At 35.2% G+C, this 23,531-nt stretch overlaps 1 protein-coding gene across 5 annotated transcripts in view; it reads left to right on the forward strand.

Moving 5' to 3' along the window:
- LOC132672668 (mitochondrial adenyl nucleotide antiporter SLC25A24-like) overlaps positions 1–23,531 on the forward strand; it is a 51,004-nt gene that overhangs the window by 23,373 nt on the left and 4,100 nt on the right. For 2 of the 5 annotated variants that reach the window (XM_078451603.2, XM_060624939.3), the window contains exons 3-8: positions 1,663–1,750; positions 2,999–3,110; positions 10,409–10,564; positions 13,191–13,343; positions 19,543–19,650; positions 22,607–22,774. In XM_078451603.2, coding sequence (XP_078307729.2) covers positions 1,663–1,750; positions 2,999–3,110; positions 10,409–10,564; positions 13,191–13,343; positions 19,543–19,650; positions 22,607–22,774 — 785 coding nt within the window. The remainder of the gene's footprint in view (positions 1–1,662; positions 1,751–2,998; positions 3,111–10,408; positions 10,565–13,190; positions 13,344–19,542; positions 19,651–22,606; positions 22,775–23,531) is intronic. The other 3 variants (XM_078451604.2, XM_078451605.2, XM_078451606.2) reach the window with 3 other exon arrangements.

Raw genomic sequence — 23,531 nt, forward strand, 5'->3', positions numbered from 1 at the left:
CTGAAATGCTTTTTTGTTTCTTTGGTGGTATCTTGTTTATCCTTTATTGTACTTCATTTGTGACTTTTGTTTTTCACTCCTTTATTTATGCCTCCATTACACTTTATTTATAACTATCCTATAACATACATTTGGCACAGTGTGATATAATTTTGAAATAAGTAGTTCATCCATACAAGCTGGCAAGCTTCTCAGGGGTTGTTGTTTTATTAATCTCTGGCTTCTCTCACATTTAGCATAGTGATTTTAATAGTATGCTTTCAAAATACATTTTTTAAACTATTGAATTAATGAGCATAGTGTTCAGAGATTGTAATGGGATATAAGGCAGAGGATTCAGTTTTCCCAGTTGAAGAAAAGTTTGATTTCTAGGCTGAGGAATAGACCAGTAAATTCCACCCTGTGAATCTTGGAACGCTAGGGGCCTTGGAATGATTGCAAAGAGTCTGAAATTCTATGCATGAATACTGGGCTTTATCTATAGGCTAAATGAATAATATATCTCATACATATGTGCACTATTTATAAATGTATACAGGTGCAGCTATGGCTCATAAAATATGAACTAAAGATGTGACTGAATTCATATATTTTTGATGTTACATATTTTCAACTAGGTGACATTAAGTTGATTTTTTTAATATAGAAATGTCCTCATATTTTAAAAGACTGAGTATTCTCAACTCTTTGTTTTACACAGAGGAGGAATCAAAGGTTCTTTGGATTTGGATAGTACCATGATGAGTTATGTGTTTTAGAGTTTGAGGAGAAAATGGAATACTTAATTTTTCCTTTATAACATCCTGCAACATGAGATTGAGATGCATAGTAGGCTTGTATTCAATATATCAGTTGATTTGAGTTATAACATAGGATATGGTTGTGCTAAAAAGAATTTGTGTTGGGGGTGTCTGGGTGGCTCAGTTGGGTAAATGTCTGACTCTTGGTTTCAGCTCAGGTCATGGTCTTGTAGTATGTGGGATCAAGCCACATGTTGGGCTTTGTGCTGACAGCATGGAGCCTGCTTGGGATTCTCTATCCCCCTCTCTCTCTCTGCCCCTCCCCTGCTCTCATTCTCTCTCAAAAGGAAATAAACTTTAAAAAATGCACCTTAAAAAAAGATTTTGTGTTGTATTATAATTTAGGTATGTTATTATTTTTTTAGTTTACCTTATAAAATGTTGGGTTGCCTTATTTTCATGTGCCTGAATCAGATCTTCAGAGTTAGCTTTTAAATTTTTTCCAAGTAGGTATCATAATCTAAATCTGTTGTAGATCTGCAATCTCTTACTGGAAATCCTTAGGGTCAGATGTGTTTAGAAATTTAGAATTTGGGTTTTAGACAAGCAATACAGTTCCTGTATGATATATTATGTGATAACTACAAGTGAGATTTGGGGTACCACTGTGCAATTATATATGTGAGTATTTCTTCAATGAAACAAATGAATAATTATATAGAATCATAAATAATTGACTACCAAATGAATTTTGATGACAAATATACAAGAAGTCTTTTAGTTTTCAGAGCTTTTAAGCTTTGTGTTGTGAATATGGAATTATAGGCCTAAAAAACATGGGCTTTTTAAAGACTATTATGTTCTAAGTATATTGCCTTATCTTTTCAGATACTTTAATTTGACATTTTTTCACTTTTTAAAGGAATAATAGAAACTTCAGAAATAATTGCTGCTTTGAAATCACTGGGTGTGAATATTTCTGAAGCTCAGGCAAAAAAAATTCTACAAAGGTCAGTCCTCATCCTTATTTTTAACAGTTTTTATTTAGTTCCATGTTAGAAACTAATTGCTATATATGTAGCGCCTTCCTTCCTCCCTGCCTCCCTCATTTCCTGCCTGCCTGCCTTTATAACATCATCTTTTATTGACAGTGTTATAAGAAGAGTCCCTGAGAAATTTATTGAACTGTGAGAATGCTGTTGACTAAATCATGAAGTGTTTACACTTCACAAAGTCCCTAGGATAAAATCCTTCCTGCTTCTAGTTCAAAGAACAGATGTAATTCTCTTAAGCAATTGACTTAACACGTTTCTTTTTAATTTTTTTGACATACAAAATACTGTACATAATTAATATACACAACTTGGTGAGTTTGGAGATAAGTGAACACCTAGGAAATCATTACCACATCTGTGTCATAAATCTATCCATCCCTTCCAAAAGTTTCCTCCTACCCTCTTATTTACTACTATTATTTTTTCTGATAAGAATATTTTTGTAGTTAAAACTTCAACTTATTTATTTTTTTACTGAGGTGTAACTGACATGAAACACTAGTTTCAGGCATATAATGTAATGTTTTGATATTTGCATATATTGGGAAATGATAATCACTGTAAGTCCAGTTAGCCTCTGTCACCATATATAGTTAAAAATTTTTTTCCTACAATGAGAACTTCTAAGATTTACTCTCTTAGCAAGTTTCAAAATTATGCAGTATACGATTATTAACTCTAGTTATTATGCTGTACATTACATTCCCATGACTTACCTATTTTATAACTGAAGTTTGTACCTTTTGGCCTCTTTCACCCATTTCACTCATTCCCTAAACCCCCACTTTGGACAACCCTAATCTGTTCTCTGTATCTATGAGCTTTTTTATTATTATTATTTTTTTAATATTTCACTTATAGGTGAGATCATACGGTATTTGTCCTTGTCTGAGTTGTTTAACTTAGCAAAATTCCCTCAAGGTCCATCGATGTTGTCTCAAATAGGTAGATTTCCTTCTTTTTTATGGCTGAATGATATTCCATATTCCACACACACGTGTATGTGTACACACACATACCACATTTTCTTTATCCATTCATCCATTGGTAGACACTTAGGTTGTCTCCATGTAAGAACAACTAACATAAATCTGCTGTCTTAGAAAATTTTTAAATATCCAACAGAGTATTCTTACACTTAGTACTTATTCTTAGAGGATTTATTATAAATGTTATAAGCACTATTTCTGTTGTAAATTTCAGCATCGATAGTGATGGAACAATGACAATAGACTGGGATGAATGGAAGTACTACTTTTTACTTCATCCTGCAAAAAATATTGATGAAATTGCTCATTTCTGGAAGTGCTCTACCGTAAGATTACTTTGTATTTTACTATATTTTTATTTTGTCACAAATGCCATAGCTGTTATTATGATCACATAATCCCTATACTACTTCCAGCCTCAGTGGCTAAAATAGCAAAATTCTCTCCTAATAGTGTTCTACTAATTTAGCAAGGAGTGTTAGTATTATATGTACAAAGACAGCTACCACAATTTCTTTGTTTGGTAAAACCTAGAACTTAAAGTAGATACTTATCTGCTATTTGCATTGAGAATAAGTTATTCCGATATAGTTAACTATCTTAGGAAAGTGGAAAGATAATATACTTTAATTCTTTTCACAGAAATGATATACTCAGTTAGGTTTCTATCATAGGAAATGCAAAGCCAATCATTAAAATGCAAAATTTCAGAATCAGAAACGATCAACTGTGTAATCTACCTATTCGTTTTATATAAGCACTTGACTCAGTTGTGAGGAGGAAATGAGGTTTTATAATTGAAAACATTTTTTTTTCTTTTTTAGATCTCTGATGCAGGGGGTTAAGTTAATCATTTATTCATGGTATACTATTTGCAAATCCTCCTCTCCATAGACAATATAAGGGAGGGCCAAGAGCATAGGCTTCGGAGTCAGATGCCTAGGTTTGAACTTCGCTTCTGCCATCCACTAGCTATATAACCCCTCTGTGCCTCAGGTTTTCTCAATTATATACTGGGTATAATAATGGTAAGAGTTTTGAGAATTAAATTAGTACATTAGTTAATAAATGTAGAAAAGGGCGGAGCAGGTAATACATGTCTTCAGTAAAGGTTACTTATTATGATAGGCACTTATTCTAATATGTTTCCTCTGTGTCTTGGCTATGTATATGATCTTAGGAATCATGTAGTGTTTCATGTGTGTGCTTTTATTTTACATAGATAGTATTCTGCTAAAGGCCGCAGCTGATTTTTTGCTTTGTTCACTCAATATTATGATTTTAAGATTTGTCCTTGTTTTTATGCATTCATCTAGTTTATTGCTTCTAACTACTGCATGCTATACATTTAACACATCTTCTTTATCCATTTTCCTAGTAATAGGAACTGATAAGAAATAGTTTTCTTCAACTTCAAGCAAAATGCCTTCCTCTACTGTAGCTTAGGGAATTTCACCTGAATTTCTGAGTCAGAAATAATATGCATTTGCAAATTTCAGTAGGTTATCCAGTCTTAATTTTATAAAATATATCCATGTTATTTCCCAGGATAACTTGCTATGGTAGCTTACATTCCCACCAGCAATGCCTGAAAATTCCTGTTTCTCTATGTATTGCTTGGTATTGTCCAGTTTTCTAATACTTTCCACTCTGTTGGGTACAAAGTGGTATCTTCTTTTAATGTGCACTTCTTTGATTTTAGTCCATTTTAAACATCTCTTCATAGAAATACTAGAGATTCACGTGTTCTTTTTCTATGAATTATCTATTTATATCCTTATAAGATTTGTTGAGATATAATTGATATATGACATTATGTAAGTTAGGGTGTACCACATAATATTTGATACACTTATGTATTGTGAAATGACTGCCACAGTAGGGTTAGTTAGTTAGCACTTCTGTTACCTCACATAATTATCATTTCTTTTTTGCAGTGAGAACACTCATAGCAACTTGCAAGTATATAATACAGTATTAACTATAAGCACCATGCTGTAATTAGATCCCCACAGAATTTGTTCACCTAATAACTGGTGGTTTTGTCCTTTGACCAACGTCTTCTCATTTCCCTAATTCCCCAGCCCCTAACAACCACCATTCTACTGTCTGTTTATATGAATTTGGCTTTTTTTAGATTCTGTATATGAGTGAGACCATACAGTATTTGCCTTTCTCTATCTGACTTATTTCATATTTAGCATAATGCCCTCAAAGTCCATCTATATTGTTGCAAATAGCAGGATTTTCTCCTTTCTAGTGGCTGAGTAATAATCTATTGTGTATATGTATATATATCACATCTTACACTTAGGTTGTTTACGTAACTTCACCATTGTGAATAATGCTGCAATGAACATGGAGGTACAGATATCTTTTTGAGATCCTGATTTCATTTTCTTTGGCTTTATACCAAGAAGTGGAATTTCTGGATTATATGATAGTTCTGTCTTTAATATTTTGAGGAGCCTCATACTGATTTCCATAGTGGCTGCACCAATTAAATTCCCACCGACATTGCAGAAAAGGTTCCCTTCTGTCTACATCCTCACCGACACTTGTCTCTTGTTTTGTAGGTAGTAGCCATTTTAACAAGTGTGAGGTAATATTGTGATTTTGATTTGTGTTTCCCTGATGTAGACCATCTTTTCATATACACATTGGCCATTTATAGGTCTTTTTTTTTTTTTTTTTGAGAAATGTCTGTTTTGTTCTTTTGCTCATTTGTTTTCATTAGATTGTTTGTTATTGAGTTGTATGAGTCCCTTATATATTTTGGATATTAACCCTAAATAAGATATATGATTGTTTCTTTTACTGTGTAGAAACTTTGAAGTTTGATGTAGACCCACTAATTAATTTTTGCTTTTGTTACTTATACTCTTGGTGTCATATCCAAAAGGTCCTTGATGGTACCCATGTCAAGAAGATTTTTCCTTGTCTGCTTTAAGGAGTTTTATAGTTTGAGGTCTCATTTTAAGTTTTTAATCCATTTTGAGTTCATTTTTCTGAGTGGTTTAAGGTAGGGGTCCAATTTCATTTTGCTGCATGTGATTATCCAGTTTTGCCAACACCATTCTTTGAAGAGGCTATCTTGCCCATTGAATATTCTTGGCTTCTTTGTCAAATATGAATTTATATGTAAGGATTTATTTCTGGGCTCTCAATTCTGTTTCATTGGTTTATGTGTCTCTTTTTCTGCCAGTAGCATACATTTTCATTATGAGCTTTGTAGTATTGCTTGAAACCAAAGAGTATGATGCCTCTAGCTTTGTTCTCTTTCAGGATTGCTTTGGCTATTTGGAGTTTGTGTTTCCGTATGCGTTCTAGGATTTTTTTTCTATTCTGTGAAGAATGCAATTGGAATTTTGATAGGGATTGTGTTGAATCTATAGATGGCTTTGGGTATATGGACATTTAACAATATTAGTTCTTCCAAACCATGATCATGGTATATCTTTCCATATATTTGTGTCATATTCAATTTGTTTTTTAAAAGTTTTTAATGTTTATTTATTATTGACAGACAGAGCGTGAACAGGGGAGGGGCAGAGAGAGAGGGAGACACAGAATTGGAAGCAGGCTTCAGGCTTTGAGCTGTCAGTACAGAGCCTGATGTGGGGCTCTAACTGACAAACCACGAGATCATGACCTGAGCCGAAGTCGTCCACTTAACCCACTGAGCCACCCGGGCGCCCCACATTTTCATTTTATTTCATCAATGTCATCTAGTCCTCAATCTGTAGGTCTCTTACTTCCTTGGTTAAATTTGTTCCTAAGTATTTTATTGTTTTTGATGCTATTATGAATGAGTTTGTTTTCTGTATTTCTTTTTCATATATTTTATTGTTAATGTATAGAAATGCAGCTGATTTTTATATATTAATTTTGTATCTTGTAATTTTACTGATTTCATTGATTAACAGGTTTTTTTGTGGAGTCTTTGGGATTTTCTATATATAAAATCATGTCATTTGCAGCAGAGACAATTATACTTCTGTCTTTCTGATTTGGATGCCTTTTTTTCCTCTTTCTTGCTCAACTGCTATAGCTAGAACTTTCAGTACTGTGTTGAATAGGATTGGTGGGAAGAATGGTCAACATTGTCTTGTTCCTGATCTTCAAGGAAAAGCTTTCAACCTTTAACCATCAAGTATTATGTTAGCTGTGGGCTTGTCATATATGGCCTTTAATATGTTGAGTTATATTCATTCTCTACCCAATTTTTTGATAGTTTTTTTTAATCATGAAAGGATGTTGAATTTTGTGAAATGCTTTTTCTGCATCTATTGATATGATCATATGATTTTTATCCCTAATTCTATTAATGTGATGTCACATTTTTTGATTTGTGTATGTTGAACCATCTTTGCATCCCAGAAATAAATCCCATTTATCATGATCCTTTTAATGTGCTATTGAATTTTATTTGCTAATATTTTGTTGAGATTTTTGAATTTATATTCATCAGGAATATTGGCCTATAGTGTTCTTTTTTTGTAGTGTCCTTGTCTGGCTTTGGTATCAGGGTAATGCTGGTATTGTAAAAATTAGTTTGGAAGGTTCTATACTCTTCAGATTTTTAGTAGAGTTTGAAAATGATTGGTAATAATTTTTCTTTAAATGTTCGTAGAATTCACTAGGGATACCATCTGATCATGGGCTTTTATTTGTTGGGAGATTTTTGATTACCGATTCAGTCTGCTTTCTCATTGGTCTGTTTACATTTTCTTTTTCTTCATGATTCAGTCGTGTGTGGTACATTGTATGTACCTAGAGATTTATCCATTTCTGCTAGATTATGCAATTTATAGGTGTATAATTGTGCAGAGTAGTGTCTTACGACCCATTGTATTTCTGTGGTATCCTTTATATTATCTCCTCTTTTGCTTCTGATTTTATTTGGGTTTTCTCTCTTTTTTTAGTTTAGCTAAAGGTTTCCCAATTTTGTTTATCTTTTCAAAATAACCAGCTATTAGTTTTGGTGATTTTTTTTTTTTTTGCTTTGTTTTTGGTCTCTATTTCCTTCATTTCTGCTATGGTCTTTATTATTTCTTTCCTTCTTATAACTTTTTCTTAGTTTGTTTTTCTTTTTCTAGTTCCTTAAGGTATAAATTTACATTGAGGTTTTTCCTGTTTCTTGAGGTAGGCCTGTATCACTATGAACTTCCCTCTAAGAACTGCTTCTGTTGCATGCCATAAGTTTTGGTATGTTGTGTTTCCATTTTCATTTGTCTCAAGATATTGTTTTGATTTCCCCTTTGATTTAATCTTTGACCCATTCAGAAGCCTTATTCTCTTCCTTATCTCCTTTATTTTTTGTATTTAAATATCCTGCATTTAAACATTTAACATATTTAAGTCAGTATCATTTAAAAAAAGTATAATCCTACTGATGTTCCCTCTAGCTACCTTATCTTTTTTACAGTCTTCATGGCTATACTTTCCATTTACTTCTCAACTAACTGGCTTTGCTTTTAGCACTTTATAAAAATTATTTTACTAATCCAGTCTCCCAAATGTTAGTTCAATGTATATTTTCTAGATCTTACCACTCTCTCTTTTTAAATGTTCTCTTCAGCTGGCTTCCTTGACACTGCATTCTCCTGGTTTTCTTCCCACTTCTCTATCGTTACTTTTCCATATCTCTTGAGGATCTTCTTCCACAGTTTGTTTCTTATATGTTTTCTTCTATATTCTATTTTAAGCTTTCTTTACGTCTCATTCTGTACATTTTCTTTCCTAGGCAGTCCCACTTACTCTTCCATCTAGAGCATACCTTCCTTCTGCATGTACAAGCATTCATTGGACATCAATTGAGACACCTCAAACATAAACACCACATCATCTGTTCCCTAGACCTTCTTTTTCCATTTCGCTGAATGGTGTCATTAACTTCCTAGTTGCCCAAGCCAGAAATGTCAACATTATTCTGAGGTCTTGAGCTTTTCTTTATCCTCCTTCCATCCCTTTATACAGTCTTGCAGTTCTTAGAATATGCAGTATCTTTGAAGAAATTATTTCCTTTGCCTAGAACATTCCCTAGGTTAATGCCTACTTCTATAGGGAGATAGTAGAGTGTGATAGACAAGAAGTTAACCTTTGAGGTCAGAATACCTGGATTCATATTGCTTTGCTACTTCTAAGTCACTTTGTGTGGAAAATGTTCCCTGACAGTTCCACTCATCTCTCCCCCCTGCCAAAAAAAATTCTATACTCCATTCAGTGTCTCTATATTATGTTATTTTTTTTAATGTTTATTTATTTATTTTGAGAGAGAGAGAGTGTGTGTGAGCAGGGGAGTGGCAGACAGAGAGGGAGACACAGAATCTGAAGCAGGCTTCAGGCTCTGAGCTGTCAGCACAGAGCCCAACATAGGGCTTAAACCCACAAACTGTGAGATCATGACCTAAGCTGAAGTTGGACACTTAACTGACTGAGCCACCCAGGCACCCCTGTATTATGTTCTTAAGACATTTTTTTTTTTGCTACCCTTATTATTGTACTTATTCCTCTGTGTTATAATTGCTTGTTTCCTTTCCTATTTTTCTCATTATACTATAAACTCCCAGAGGGAAGAAAGTAACTTTTGAACCATAATAATATGAATACACAGCCCAGCACGTGGCATGTTAATTTATTAATTTAACACCTATTTACTGAGCACACTTATCTCCATAGACCAAGGTGCAAGGTTGACAACAGTGAGCAAGAAAGACTAGTTTGCAGCTCTTATCAGGATTAATTTCTAAAGGAGGAAGCAACCAATAGATAGAAATGAACTAATTAAAATTGTGCTAAGTGTTAGAGAAGAATTCATGGAAAGAGCGAAGGAGGATTGTTCTAGGTAGAGGGGAGATCAAGTACAATGGTTTTGAGGTGGAATGGTGTTTGGAAAGGGGGCATTCAATGAATGAATAAACTGAAGGTGGGAAAACTAAGAACCAGAGAAGTGACTTGTCCACCATGATTGACAAGTAATGGAACCTAGATCCCCTGAGTCCAGTGTGATGCTCTTTCCAGAGAGTCACACTGCCTCAACATTTAGCAAAAACGGACAAGCTTAGCAAAAGCATGTATGATTACTGAAAAGAAAGTGAAATGCAAAACTTGTCAGAGTTCAGATTTTTAAAAAGAAAATTGTCATTTGAGGAAAGAATTGATGTCAGTAATAAAGAAATTAAAGCATATAAAATGCTGCTCTTGAATTCTGACTTAGGTAAGTACACAGTGGAATTTGAGAGAATTTTAAATAAAGTAAAGAAACTTAATTAAGCATTTATTCCTTACCTATTGTGTGGCAGGCACTGTGGTGTGTGACTAGGACGTGGTCACTGCACTGATTATTTACATTTTTCATGGAAGAGATTAAATAGGTTGATAATTTAAAATTAATAACTCTAATGGTAATTGATTTTACAGATTTTAAACCTATATGTGAATGTATTATTAAAAATCATTTGGTCTAGTACAAGTGCTGAGAAAATTGTCAGTCTTCATTAACAGGCGGTGAGATATGAAAAAAAAATCTTTGGGTTTTTGGTCTTTGTAAAAAGTTATCTTTTTAATTTATCAAGTGGTTATACTTTTCCTTATTATGTAATTCATATTTATATCGTATCAGATAATTGACATAGGGGAGAGTATATCTATTCCAGATGAATTTACTGAGCAAGAGAAGCGTTCTGGAGATTGGTGGAGGCGTTTGGTGGCAGGTATAGCCGGGGCAGTTGCAAGGACATGCACGGCACCTTTTGACCGCTTGAAAGTCATGATGCAGGTAGATTGCACACTTTACCCCTTAATCATTAACATAACTTGAAAAACCCTCCTTAATTTTCAAAAGGAAATATTTTGACACATTTCATCCTATTTCCCATTAGAGTTTTACTTTTTCTGAAAATGTAAATTTTCTTACTTCAATATTAAAAGATTTCTTAATTTTCTTACAGATGCTTGTGTGCTATTTGAATTAGTTTTTATTGGAAATAATAATAGAACACTCTGTTAGAGGTTTTTTTTCCCCAGAAATATAACTAAATCTACCAAAGAAGTGATAAGACACCACTAGTCTTATTTATTGGTTATCTTTAGACTCTAGCACCTACATAATAACACAGTTGTATTCTACTAATGAAGTGTTAAGCATATTTCTAAGAACTGGAAAATAAGTTACTTAAAGTTTACTAGTGGCTGATACTTCACTAGAGGTAATGTCAAATTATTTTTATTTTACCGAGTAAGGATTATCAATGATAGTTTTAAAATAGTGCATAGTTTAGTCTGTTAACTATCATAATTCAAATTTAATATTTGCAGAATACTTCCTTTGCAAGGATATAAAAATTTATAATTCACAGTCTAGTGAGTTTAAATTTGTAATTAAACTTACATACTGGTTGTTGTTTTGTCTTTTGTTTTTTTGGTAACATTGGTGACATTTGGTAATGGATTATGAATAGTGTTTTTTGGTTGATGGCTGATCTTACTTGTTACTCTTAGAAAATCTTATTTCTGACAGACTCAGATGTACACGTTGGGAGCTCTCAGAGGGGATAGCTCCCATCTCCTGACAATCTATTCCTGCTATTTTCCTTTGGCTTTCTTCCTTCTCTTGCCAAATGTTTACCATATTCTATGGCCTCTTCCTTATTTTTCTTAGTATGCTATCTCTTCAGAGCCATCATTTGTGTTGCAGGACACGTGGAACAATGAGATGCTGAATCTCAGGCACTTGGGTCCTGGGTTTCATGCCTTCTTTGTTCAGGGGCTTTCTGACAACATGTTGGGGGACATCATCTTCTACAGACAGAATGAAAAGTTTGCAGATCCTGCTACCTCTTATGGGTGCTAGGTGATGAGGCACAGTAGTAGCAGCCTAGGAATATCCTTCTCCCATTTTTTTTACAATAACCAAGTTGAGAACACTCAGATCTGTATCCACAATGCAACCCTAAACATATTTGCACTTTCTTTCTCCAGCTCTTCTGCATCTATAGCAGGAATGCCTCTTACTAAGTAGCAGTATATATGAATAATTTATATACTGTTTTTTTGTTCTTGTAATGAACAGGATAATGTGAGCATGTTTTCATGTTATTTCAGATATTCTTCAAATATTTCAAATATTTGTGTATTCTTCAAATACAGGTTTTAATGACTGTATTATTTCAAGTGGATATGTCCTATTATTTTTGTTTTTTTTTTCTATTCTTGGACATGTAGGTGGTTTTAAAATTCTTTTAAAATTATAATTCATAATAGTTCATAATTATTAACATCATTATTTATGAATATTTTTATCATATTTAGGATTATTTATTTAGAAATAGTTCCTAGAAATTAAGTAATGATTTGAACATTTAAAAAGCTGTGTGGGTGCACGTGCTTAGTGTTAAATTCTTTTCCAGACTTCTTCCCATAGGAGGTGAGAATACCCATTTCACCCTGCTCTCCCATTATTATTCTCTTATATCATAGCCAGGAGGGTATTTTACTGTTTTAGTTTTCACTCTCTTAAAAATAACATTTTTCTTATTATAAAATAAAACATTAGGAAAATGGGAAAATAAAGAAAAGTATAAAGGGGGACATTAAAATGACCTGTAATCCTTGTATATTAGTTTGCCAGGGATGCTGTAACAAAATATCACATACTGACTGGCTTACACAACCAAATTTTATTGTCTCACAGTTTTGGAGGCTAGAAATCTGAGATCAAGGTGTTGGCACCTTCTGAGGGCACTGAGGAAAAGATCTGTTCCAGGCCTTTCTCCTTGGCTTGGAGATGACTGTCTTTTCTCTGTGTCTCTTCACATTGTCTTCCCTCTCTACATATTTCTGTGTTCAAATTTCCTCAGTTTATAAGGATACTAATCATATTAGATTTTAGAGCCCACTTTAAGACGTTACTTTAATTTTATTATCTGTATAAAGACCCTGTCTTCAAATAAGGTCACATTCTGAGGTAATAGGCATTAGGACTTCAACATATAAATTTTAGGGGGACGCAGTTCATCCCACAATACCTTGCTACCCAGAAGTATCCACTTTTGAAAGTTTGACATATTCTCATCCATTCCTTTTTCAGTGCATATTTCAGTGTACTTTTTAATAATCTTGTGATATATTAACAGCAACACATTTTGTGTGTGTAAAAATTTTCTGGTAAGTCATTCCTGTTTTCTTTAAGTTGTTCTTTTCTTTGATATATGAGATTAAAGTATGTATTTGGTAAAACAAAAGAATTAATATATCAATTTTATATGTCTCCAAACAAAAATGAAAATGGTGTTGAATATCATAGATATTTATATTTATATATCATTATTTTATTAGCAATAATAACATCATTGTCATATTACCAACAAAATAAATTAAAAAATAAATTTCCTGTTCATTTCTAGGTTCATAGTTTAAAGTCAAGGAGACTGAGATTGATTGGTGGGTTTGAGCAGATGGTAAAAGAAGGAGGAATTCATTCTCTTTGGCGGGGGAATGGTGTAAATGTTTTTAAAATTGCACCTGAGACAACACTCAAGATTGGGGCCTATGAACAGGTAAAATGTTACTTCTTGTGGAATTTTATGATAAAGATCAGGTTTTAAATTTAATTAAAAAATTTAAACTTTCATGAGAGAGAAAACTGGCATGTGCACAAGCAGTAGATATCATTGTGTAAATGATACTTTGAAGATATTGTGGGTTTGGTTCTGGATCACTGCAATAAAGGGAGTCAAATATGTTTTTGGTTTCCCAGTGCATATGAAAGTTATGTGGTCTATTTAGTGTGCAATAGCATTGTATCTAAAACAAAAATCAAAAAAACCAAAAAAAAACCAACTATGTATTTACTCTAAGTAAAAGTACTTTATAAGCATCATCTGAACTTTTAGTGAGTTCTAATCTTTTTGCAAATGGAAGGTCTTGCTTTCATGGGTATGGTTGCTAACTGATTAGGGTGGTGGTTGCTGAAGGTTGGGGTGGCTGTGGCAATTTCTTGAAATAAGACAGCAATGAAGTTTGCCCCATTGATGAACTCTTCTTTTCATAAACATTTTCTATGTAGCATGTGATGCTGTTTATTAGCATTTTACCCACAGTAGAACTTTTTTCGAAATTAGAGTCAATCCTGTCAAACTTGCCACTGTTTTATCAACTAACTTTATATAATAATCTAAATCCTTTGTTGTCATTTTACCAGACTTCACAGCATCTTCACCAGGAGTAGATTCCATTGCAAGGAAACACTTTTTTTGTTCTTCTATCAGAAGAAACTTTATCTGTGAAAGTTTTATAATGAAATTACAGCAGTTCAGTCCCATCTTCAGGCTCCACTTCTGATTCTAGTTTTCTTGCTGTTTCCATCACATCTGCAGTTACTTCCTCCACTGAAGTCTGGAGCCCCTTCTTCCAAACTCTTATTAATTGATTAATTGATATTTTGACCTCTTCCCATGAATCATGAAAATTCTTAATGACATCTAGAAAGGTGAATCCTTTCCCGAAGGTTTTCTGTTTACCTTCTGTAGATCTGTCAGAGGAATCTATGGCAGCTATAGTCCCCTGCTGTCAACCCTGAGACAGTCATCTTTGGGTCTTTCAACAAGGACTCCCTTCTTCTCTTAGAAAAATAGTCTACTGGTAGGTTCTCCAGGCATGATAAAATTCATTGTAATATTTCTACCTTCCTGAGTCTGCTGACCCCTTCCTCAACAATCTGTCAAGACTTTAACATCTCTATCTCATTTGCTGCCAGCTGTAGTTGTGTCCAAGCTTTAAAGAGCAGTCCCAGTAGCATATTCCAACCGGCTTTAGGAGTCCTGTGTCATGAGAGAGTGTTCCACATCAGTAAAGTCTTCTCTATCCAGCATTACATCCCACCTCTCATATTCCCCCGGTCAGTACTCTTGTGATCCACTCTCACACCATTCCCTTGGTTCCTTCCAGCCCATAGTAGCCAGGTCCTTGGGCTGTCTGAGGACTGACCCTATATAAGTTATTGGTTGAGAGGCAGTAAGAGGCAGTCATAGGTGGGACAGATTGTGGGAAAAGCAAACATCCTCTTGTTAGGTATCTGCCTTTTTGAGGCCTTTACATTGCCTCTGGACAAAGAGAAGCTTCTCTGCTCTAGGATTAGGAAGGAGGCAACTTTTTGCCAAATTGGAGGGTGCTAGAGTCTACATTTTCTAGGCATATACATCCAAATGTCCCCATCCCATGTGTCAGGGTCTTACTCCTCCCCAGCGAGGGTCTTCACTTTACCATAGGAGACCTTTTGAGACTCTACATGGTTTCCTTAGTAACTGTTACCTTTACATTTATATCCTGGGCCTGATTTGTAGTTATCCATGAGGCTCTCTTTAAATGCTTATATGAAGGCCTTACGGTGTTCATAATATGATTTAAGGTGATAATCAGCTGATCTAACCTTGACATTATCTGCCTTCAAAGTATCTAAGACATGGGGTGCCTGGGTGGCTCAGTCGGTTAAGCGTCCAACTTCAGCTCAGGTCATGATCTCATGGTTTGTGGGTTTGAGCACCGTATCAGGCTCTGTGCTGGATTCTGTGTCGCCCTCTCTCTCTGCCCCTCTCACACTCGCACTCTGTCTCTGTCTCTCTCTTAAAAATAAATAATTTTAAAAAAAAGGATCTAAGACATGATGAATCACTAAACTCTACACCTGAAAATAATACCACACTATATGTTAGCTAACTTGAATTTAAATAAAATCTTGGAAGGAAAAAGAAAATAAGAAAAAACAAACAAAAACCCCAAAAAACAAACTTTCTAAGACAGTGAATTAGAGCCAGCCACCTCTACAATCTTGTAATTTTCCCCGTGCTGTTCAAGTATTAGGGCAACTGCATAATATAATGCTTTGCTGCCTATGAATATCTCATCCCAACCCACCATGACTATGAATCTTAGTAATTGTAATGCCATAGCTTACCATAGATTATCATCATCCCATTTACCAACCAAGATCCCATAATTGTCCAGTAACTGGTGAGTGATCCACTCTCTATGTCTACTTTCTAGGACCACTTTTCAAAGAACCAGCTTTTGATTTTATTAATTTTCTCTATTGATTTCCTATTTTCAATTTCATTGCTTTCTGTTCTAATTCTTATTGCATATTTTCTTCTGCTTACTTTGGATTTAATTTTCTCTTCTTTTTCTAGTTTTCTAAGGTGGAAACTTAGATTATTGATTTTTAGGTCTTTGTTCTTTTTTAATATATGTATTTAATGCTATAAATTTCCCTCTAGTACTGCTTCCGACTCCTTTTGATAAATTGTGTTTTTATTTTCATTTGGTTCAAAATACTTTAAAATTCCTCCTGAGGTTTCCTTTTCAGCTTGTGTGTTATTTAGAAGTGTGTTTTTAAATCTCCACATATTTTGGTAAATTTGGTAGATATTTTAAAAATAGTTTTTCTGTTACTGATTTCTAACTTTATTCCACTGTGGTCTCAGAGCAGCCATTGTATGCTTTCCATTCTTTAAACTTTTTGTTTTTAATGTTTATTTAGTTTTGAGAGAGAGAGACAGAGAGAGACAGATCTCAGGTGGGAGAGGGAGACATAGAATCCGAAGCAGGCTCCAGGCTCTGAGCTGTCAGCACAGAGACCCATGGGGGCTTGAACTCAGAAGCTGTGAGATCATGACCTAAGCCGAAGTTGGACGCTTAACCGGATGCTTAGCCAACTGAGCCATCCAGGCATCCCCATTCTTTTAAATTTGTTAAGGTGTGTGTGATGGCCCAGAATGTGGTCTTTATTGGTGAATGTTCCATGTGAGCTTGAGAAAAATGTGTACTCTGCTATTCTTGGATGAAAGAATCTGGATGTCAGTTATATACAGTTGATTGATGGTGGTGTTGAGTTCAGTTATGTCATTACTGATTTTTTTTTTTTTTTTTTTTTTTTCTGGATCTGCCCATTTCTAATAAAGGATATTGAAATCTCCAGCTATGATAGTGGATTCATCTACTACTCTTTGCACTTCAATCAGTTTTGGCCTCATGTAGTTTGATGCTCTGTTGTAAGGCACATACGTGTTAAAGATTGTTTTGTCTTCTTAGATAATTAACCCCTTTATTATTATGTAATGCCCTTCTTTATCCCTGGTAACTTTCCTTGGTCTGAAGTCTGGTCTGTCTGAAATTAATATAGTTACCCCACTTTCTTTTGGTTGGTGTCAGCATGGTATATTTTTCTCCATTCACATTTAATTTGTATGTGTCTTTATATTTAAAGTGGATTTCTTATAGATAACATATAGTTGGGTCTTGTTTTTTTGATCTACTCTGACAATTTCTGGCTTTCAATTGGTGCATAGGGCCACTTTTGAAGTAATACCAACTGTTTTAATTTGGGTTCCCCCGCTCCCCTCAAACAGAGTCTGGGTACAGCTAGCTTATTTGTGAAGAAGCAGGGACAGTGAGACATGGAAGGAAGAAAAGCCAATATAAGGGTACATAAATGAGGTTTCAGCTACAGGAAGTAGGGGCTTGATTCTGAGGGAACTTCTAGGAAGTATACAGAATGGTTCTCAGAATTATCTGCCTGAAAGAAGAGAGCTGAGCTATTTATCTGCCAGTTTATATCCATACTATATGAGGATTGCTCTTATGACTTTAACTTCCCCAGACTTCTGGGCTGGACAGTCTCCTACAGCTTCAGAGAAGGCCCTGAGGCAGCAAAACAGAGAGATGAAAGGCTTTTGTTTTTGATGGTGTTCTGTCAGTGAAGTGAGTCTGTGAGTCTGTACAGAACTGTCCAAATGTGATGCAGAGCTCTGGAAGTGTCTGCCACGGCCAGGTGTCTGCCTGCTTACATTTGGGGGCCTGAGAATTGCTTTAGAGATCAATGGAACATAGGGTCTTGTAGGCTTTGCTATGGGTTTTCTAGTATACAATTGTTTCAGAAGTTTCTTAGACTTCTTTGTTTGTTTCCAGTCAATACCACATAGCATAACCACATCCAAAAATCTCTTCTCTGATATTTTATTTTCTAGCTCCTGTGCTTAGTCATTCCCCTTCTCTCTCATTTTTATAGTAGGCTATGTTGATGTGAACTGAAACAATAAACTGAAATCAAATGACAGAGCCCCTAATATGATTTTTTTCAGATAGGCAAGTGCTTTAGGACAATCTTATTTCCTTCTGTTGGGGTACAGAAGCAGGTGGCCTTTCCAACTTGGAAACCCACCATTCTTGAATACAAAGCCAGGCTCAGAAAACTCCCATAGCAGAGCTCCATTCCCTTCCATTTCTGCTTGCAAACTGGCTTTGGAGAGCAGAAAAGCAGAGAGATACATTACCTCATATCTTATAGATTGTGCCAAAAGCAGCAAGGAACATGCAACACTGACCAATATTCTGAGATTTTACCATCAGTTTTCCTAGAACTTCAGGCTCAAAAAGCACACCATCTGCCTCCCACATTATCACAGCAGACGCTTTATCAAGCATTTCCACAAAGCATTAGAAAGATCATCATCTGCTTAGACTGTAATATCTGTGTCCTAACAATAAAGCCAGTGCCACATATTTTAGGTTTTAGTTATGGTAGTACCCTACATCTAGTAACCAATTTCCGTTCTTGTTGGGGTTCATTCTAAGCTGTTTTAACAAACAGATTCCAAAACACAACAACTTAAATGAGATAGAGGCAAGTGGTCCATGGCTAACAGCACATCTCTGCCATCTTCAGTGCCTAGCTTCAGAGGTTGCTTCCGTCTTTGCCATTCCTGAGGTGGAGGAAAGAGGTGTCCAGGACAGGCAACTTGAAGAAGATGTCAGAGTTTGCACACTCAGCTTCTCCTCATATCTCTTTGGCTAAAATTAGCCACTTAGCCACACAACCTAATTGCAAGAAAGGAGGGAAATGTAGTTGGCAACTGAGTCAGCTGTGCTACTAAAAGGAAGAAGAAGGTGGTGGGTGCTAGGTGCTGGGAACATGTAGCAGTCTCTGCCTTCACTGAATCAATCACACTTTCTGATGGGGAGTTACTGATTTGAGAACCAGAGTTAGTTGAATTATATTGATGATAGACCTCTAGGAAAAGCAAACAGGAAGACATCTTACCTAACAGGTGACAAGATAATCAGTTTGCTAAGGCTGTCTTGGATCCTAAATGAGTTTAGTTTCAGTCTCCATGAAACTTGACTTACTTTACTTCCTGCGAAGCCTGACCTTTACGCTATTGTTTTCCTTATTTCCACATGTGTTATTGCAATAACCTCCCTGCTGTTTAAGCTAACCAGAGTAAACCATTGTTCCTTGTAACAAAAGGAGCCTCTCACATTAAGTTACTGTTCTTGATTATCCAGTAACCAAGCAATATTAAGTACCTTGCATATCTAAGACATGGGGCTAAAAAGAGATAACAGATGCAATTTCTGTCCCTTTTTGTCATTTGCATGCCCTTTATGAAATAGTACATTCATTAATATGCTTACGTGATTTAATGTTGCTAACTCATTCTGTGGGGAAGAAAAAGGAAAAAGGAGGCCAAATAGAAGTCTTACTTATTATTTTAGACAACTAATTGCGTAAAAATTAAAATCAAGTATCTCTCTAGATGCTAATGTTAGGTGTCTGGAATACTTTTTCAAATAATTTTATATTACTAATTAACATTATAAACTTAGAAACAATATATGGAGATATATATATATATATATGTATATATATATATATATTCCATTTCAGTAATATTATATATTTCAATGCTTTTATTTATACAGTATAAAAAATGGCTTAGTTTTGATGATGCTAAAGTAGGAATTACTGAGAGATTTGTATCTGGCTCATTGGCTGGTGCAACTGCCCAGACCTGTATTTACCCCATGGAGGTATGTATTATTATAAAACTGTAAGTAAAGTAATGTTTTCAGTGCAAATTATAACTTTTTAAAGTAAATGAATCCCAGATCAGGATTTTGTACAATAAACAGCTTTCTAGCTACAGGATTTAAATCTCACACTAGTGAGTGTTAGTTGGACCTAGTAAATGTTTTCTTTTGTTTATTTAGGATCAAGGTAGTGTTGTAGACCTATCAAGAAGATACATACATGTATCAAGAAGAAAAAAATTTCATTGATTGCTTGCTTGATTGATAGAATCACTTAATCATTAATCATGTCAAATTTGTATTGCATAGTCACTAAGTTTAAGGCATTTGTCTAGATCCAGAGATAAGCCAGAGAGGCATTTTGGTCAGTCTATAAGAGGAGATAAAAATGTGCATCAATAATCATGATTTGGTCATTTGGTCAGTCTAGAAGAGGAGATAAAAATGTACATCAATAACAATGATCCATAATAGAAAATTTGAATTCTAGAAGAGAGATCAATATGAAGTACTATGGAAATTTAGCGGGGGAGAAATGATTTCCAGTTAGTGATTTCATGAAAGACATAAATAGAATATGTGAGTTTGGCTTAAATTTTGGACATTTAGAGATAATGAGGAAGAGCATTTTAGGTGGAAATAATGACTTAAAGGAATGGAGGCAAAGGAGCAGATTTTTAGGTTTGGACTGGACACTGGATAATACCATGGATAATGGGTTGGAGGCAGATCAGAAAGGCTCTTGAATGCAATGTAAGAAATATAATTTTAATTTCTTAAAAAATAAGAAGCCATTTAAGACTTTGGAAGCTGAAATATAATCTTGGTAAAGTTTTCTAGAGTGAGGGAGATGTGAGATGACGATAAACAAGATACTGCCATCATTTGGGGAGTGATGGTAAAGACTTGGAGTATGACATTGACTGGAGGAAACTGAGTCCTTTTAGAGTTGTCACAAGAACCGACAGTGCGAGATGTGGCAGGAAGGAGAGAGGGAAAGGAAGAAGGTGAAGCTCTGTCCGGGTTCTGTGCTTAAGTGTTTAGGAGAGTTACATCTGAGTTACACCTCTAATGGAGTTTGAGAGTGGTAGAAGTGGCCCAGGTGGTGAGAGATGATGAGTTCAGGTTTGCACATATTTGAGTTTTTGTTGGACAACCAGGTTATGATTTTCAGCGGGCAGTTGCAAATGTGATACCGAGACTTGAGAGATTTCAAGTCTTGATGTGTCATCTGCAAAGAAGTGCTAGTTAAAACCATGAGATTACTTAGAAAAAAGTAGTGTGTGGTGCTTTTTTCTTTTCTTTTCTTTACTTTTTTTTTACACTGAGAAGAAAACTTGGAGAAGACCTTAATTTAGGGAGTGAGTGGGGAAAAAAACCTACCAGTGAAGCAGACAGAAAAGATTTACTTGGGTAAGAAAGGAGAGTTCACTGCCCTGGAGAGGGCAGAGAGTTTTAAGAATGGGATTATCCAAAGTGTGCCTCCTTCAGAGAACTTCTTCAAGCAAAGCCTTCTAACTCATGGCTCAGAGGCAGCTCCAACAAGATAACACAATTTGCCCAATCAAGAAAAAGTTTATGCTGTTTTTTGTCTTGGCTGTTTTGGAGAGCCATTTCTCTAAGTATATATGGAGCTCCTTACGTTAAATTAATGGAATTTGGGGCGCCTGGGTGGCGCAGTCGGTTAAGCGTCCGACTTCAGCCAGGTCACGATCTCGCGGTCCGTGAGTTCGAGCCCCGCGTCAGGCTCTGGGCTGATGGCTCGGAGCCTGGAGCCTGTTTACGATTCTGTGTCTCCCTCTCTCTCTGCCCCTCCCCCGTTCATGCTTTGTCTCTCTCTGTCCCAAAAATAAATAAAAAAACGTTGGAAAAAAAAATTAAAAAAAAAATTAATGGAATTTAAGAAAACAGAAATGTTCTATAAGGAGAACTGCATAGGAATGTTGATCACAGACAGACTACTCAAGCCTACTATTGCCCCCATAGCTCCTGTTATGTTATTACTTTATGGGCACAAAATGAGCCTGTCATATCTAATAATTATAGTTAATACACTTCACTGTTACAAGAGTTCTTAGAGTATGTATTTTAAATATACACACAAAAAATTTTTTTCCATATTGGTTCTTCACTTTAACATGACCATTTACTTTTGTTAAACTTGGAATTTGTCTACAGTTGCTTTATTTTGAAGCAATAATGTTACCTCAAATGAGTTTGTTTTAGAATATGTTACCTTACAGCACATTAAAGAAGTTTGGACAGATGTTATCCATCAAAACCACAGTGATTAATTGTATTTTCCTATTTAAATGATTTTTAAAAACTCTGTACTGTGTCAACTGTTTATAATTAAAAGTCAGAGAGGGAGTGGCTGGGTTGCTCAGTCCATTAAGCATCTGACTCTATTTCAGATTTGGTCATGATCTCATGGTTTGTGAGATCTCATGGTTTGTGATCTCATGGTTTGTGAGGTTTCTGAGCAGACGGTGTGGACAGCATGGAACCTACTTGGGATTCTCTCTCACTCTCCCTCTCTCTGCCCTTCCTGCCTCTCTTAAGTAAATAAATAAATATTTAAAAAAAATAGCCGGGGCACCTGGGTGGCTCATTTGGTTAAACATCCAACTCTTGGTTTTGGCTCAGGTCATGATCTCATGACTCATGAGTTCAAACCCTGTATGGGGCTCTGTGCGGATAAGCACAGAGCCTGCTTGGGATTCTGTCTCCCTGTCTCTCTGCACCTCCCCCACTTATGCACTCTCTCTGTCTCTCTGTATCAAAAATAAATAAACATTAAAAAAATAGTCAATTAGGGAGAGGTTAAAATCATTATTTAAAATTGCTTTCTTTTTGTATTTCTATGATAGTAAAAATTGTAATATAATACAGTTTATTGAATTTCTAGATGAGTTGAGTGAATATAATATATTTTTATAATATTATTCACATTTAGGTTCTAAAGACCAGAATGATTCTTGGTGAAACTGGACAGTATTCTGGGATTATTGATTGTGGCAAGAAGCTTCTGAAACAAGAAGGTGTTAGAACCTTTTTCAAAGGTTATATTCCTAACTTTCTAGGTATTCTACCTTATGCAGGCATAGATTTGGCTGTTTATGAGGTGAATTTATTCTCATTACTATGACATTATGTGTTAGATTTGAAAATTTGGTATAATAATAGTCTTCATTCTAAAAATCAGATTATAAATGACTTTACATGGAATAGCTTCTGATAGAAGTTTGGTTGAATTGAATGCTTTTATTTGGCTTGCTTTTCATTTTGTCTTGTATTCTAATAATAACTTTTTGTTTGGTATTTCTTTGTTAATTTGGTTTCAGTGATAATAATTATAGACCTAAATGCTGATAAAATATTGGTTCTCAACTCTAGATGCATATCAGAATCACCTCTTTAAAAAATAAGATTCTTGGGCTACATCTAAGATCTTCTAACTATTCTGGGGGGAGGCCTAGGGTTTAGGTTTTTTACTCTCTAGAAGAATCTGATGTACAGTTAAAATTGAGAAAGCTGAGATGTTACTGCCCCATTATGAAAATGAGAATCGAGGGAAGGAGTAATAGGGGGCTCCAGGGGGGGCAGCGGGGGGGGGGGCAGACAGCATGGAGACAGGCCAAATATCCTAATAGTGTAGTGCTTGCTGATCAGGTAGGGTTCCAGGTTATTCCCCTTCCAACCAATCATTTCATTTTTATGACCACACATGTGTTTTAGATAGACTGTCTTAACAATATATACCATTTGGTCATAAGAACCAGGTGAGAGTAAGTGACTAGCAGAACTTCAATTCATTCTCAGTGCAGGAAGGACAGCTCTGTAGCCATGGGTCCAGTGGTATTTTTGGCAGGTGGTACCAC

The sequence above is a fragment of the Panthera onca genome, chromosome C1 (genome assembly GCF_046562875.1).
Source record: "Panthera onca isolate mPanOnc1 chromosome C1, mPanOnc1 haplotype 2, whole genome shotgun sequence".
NCBI lineage: Eukaryota > Metazoa > Chordata > Mammalia > Carnivora > Felidae > Panthera > Panthera onca.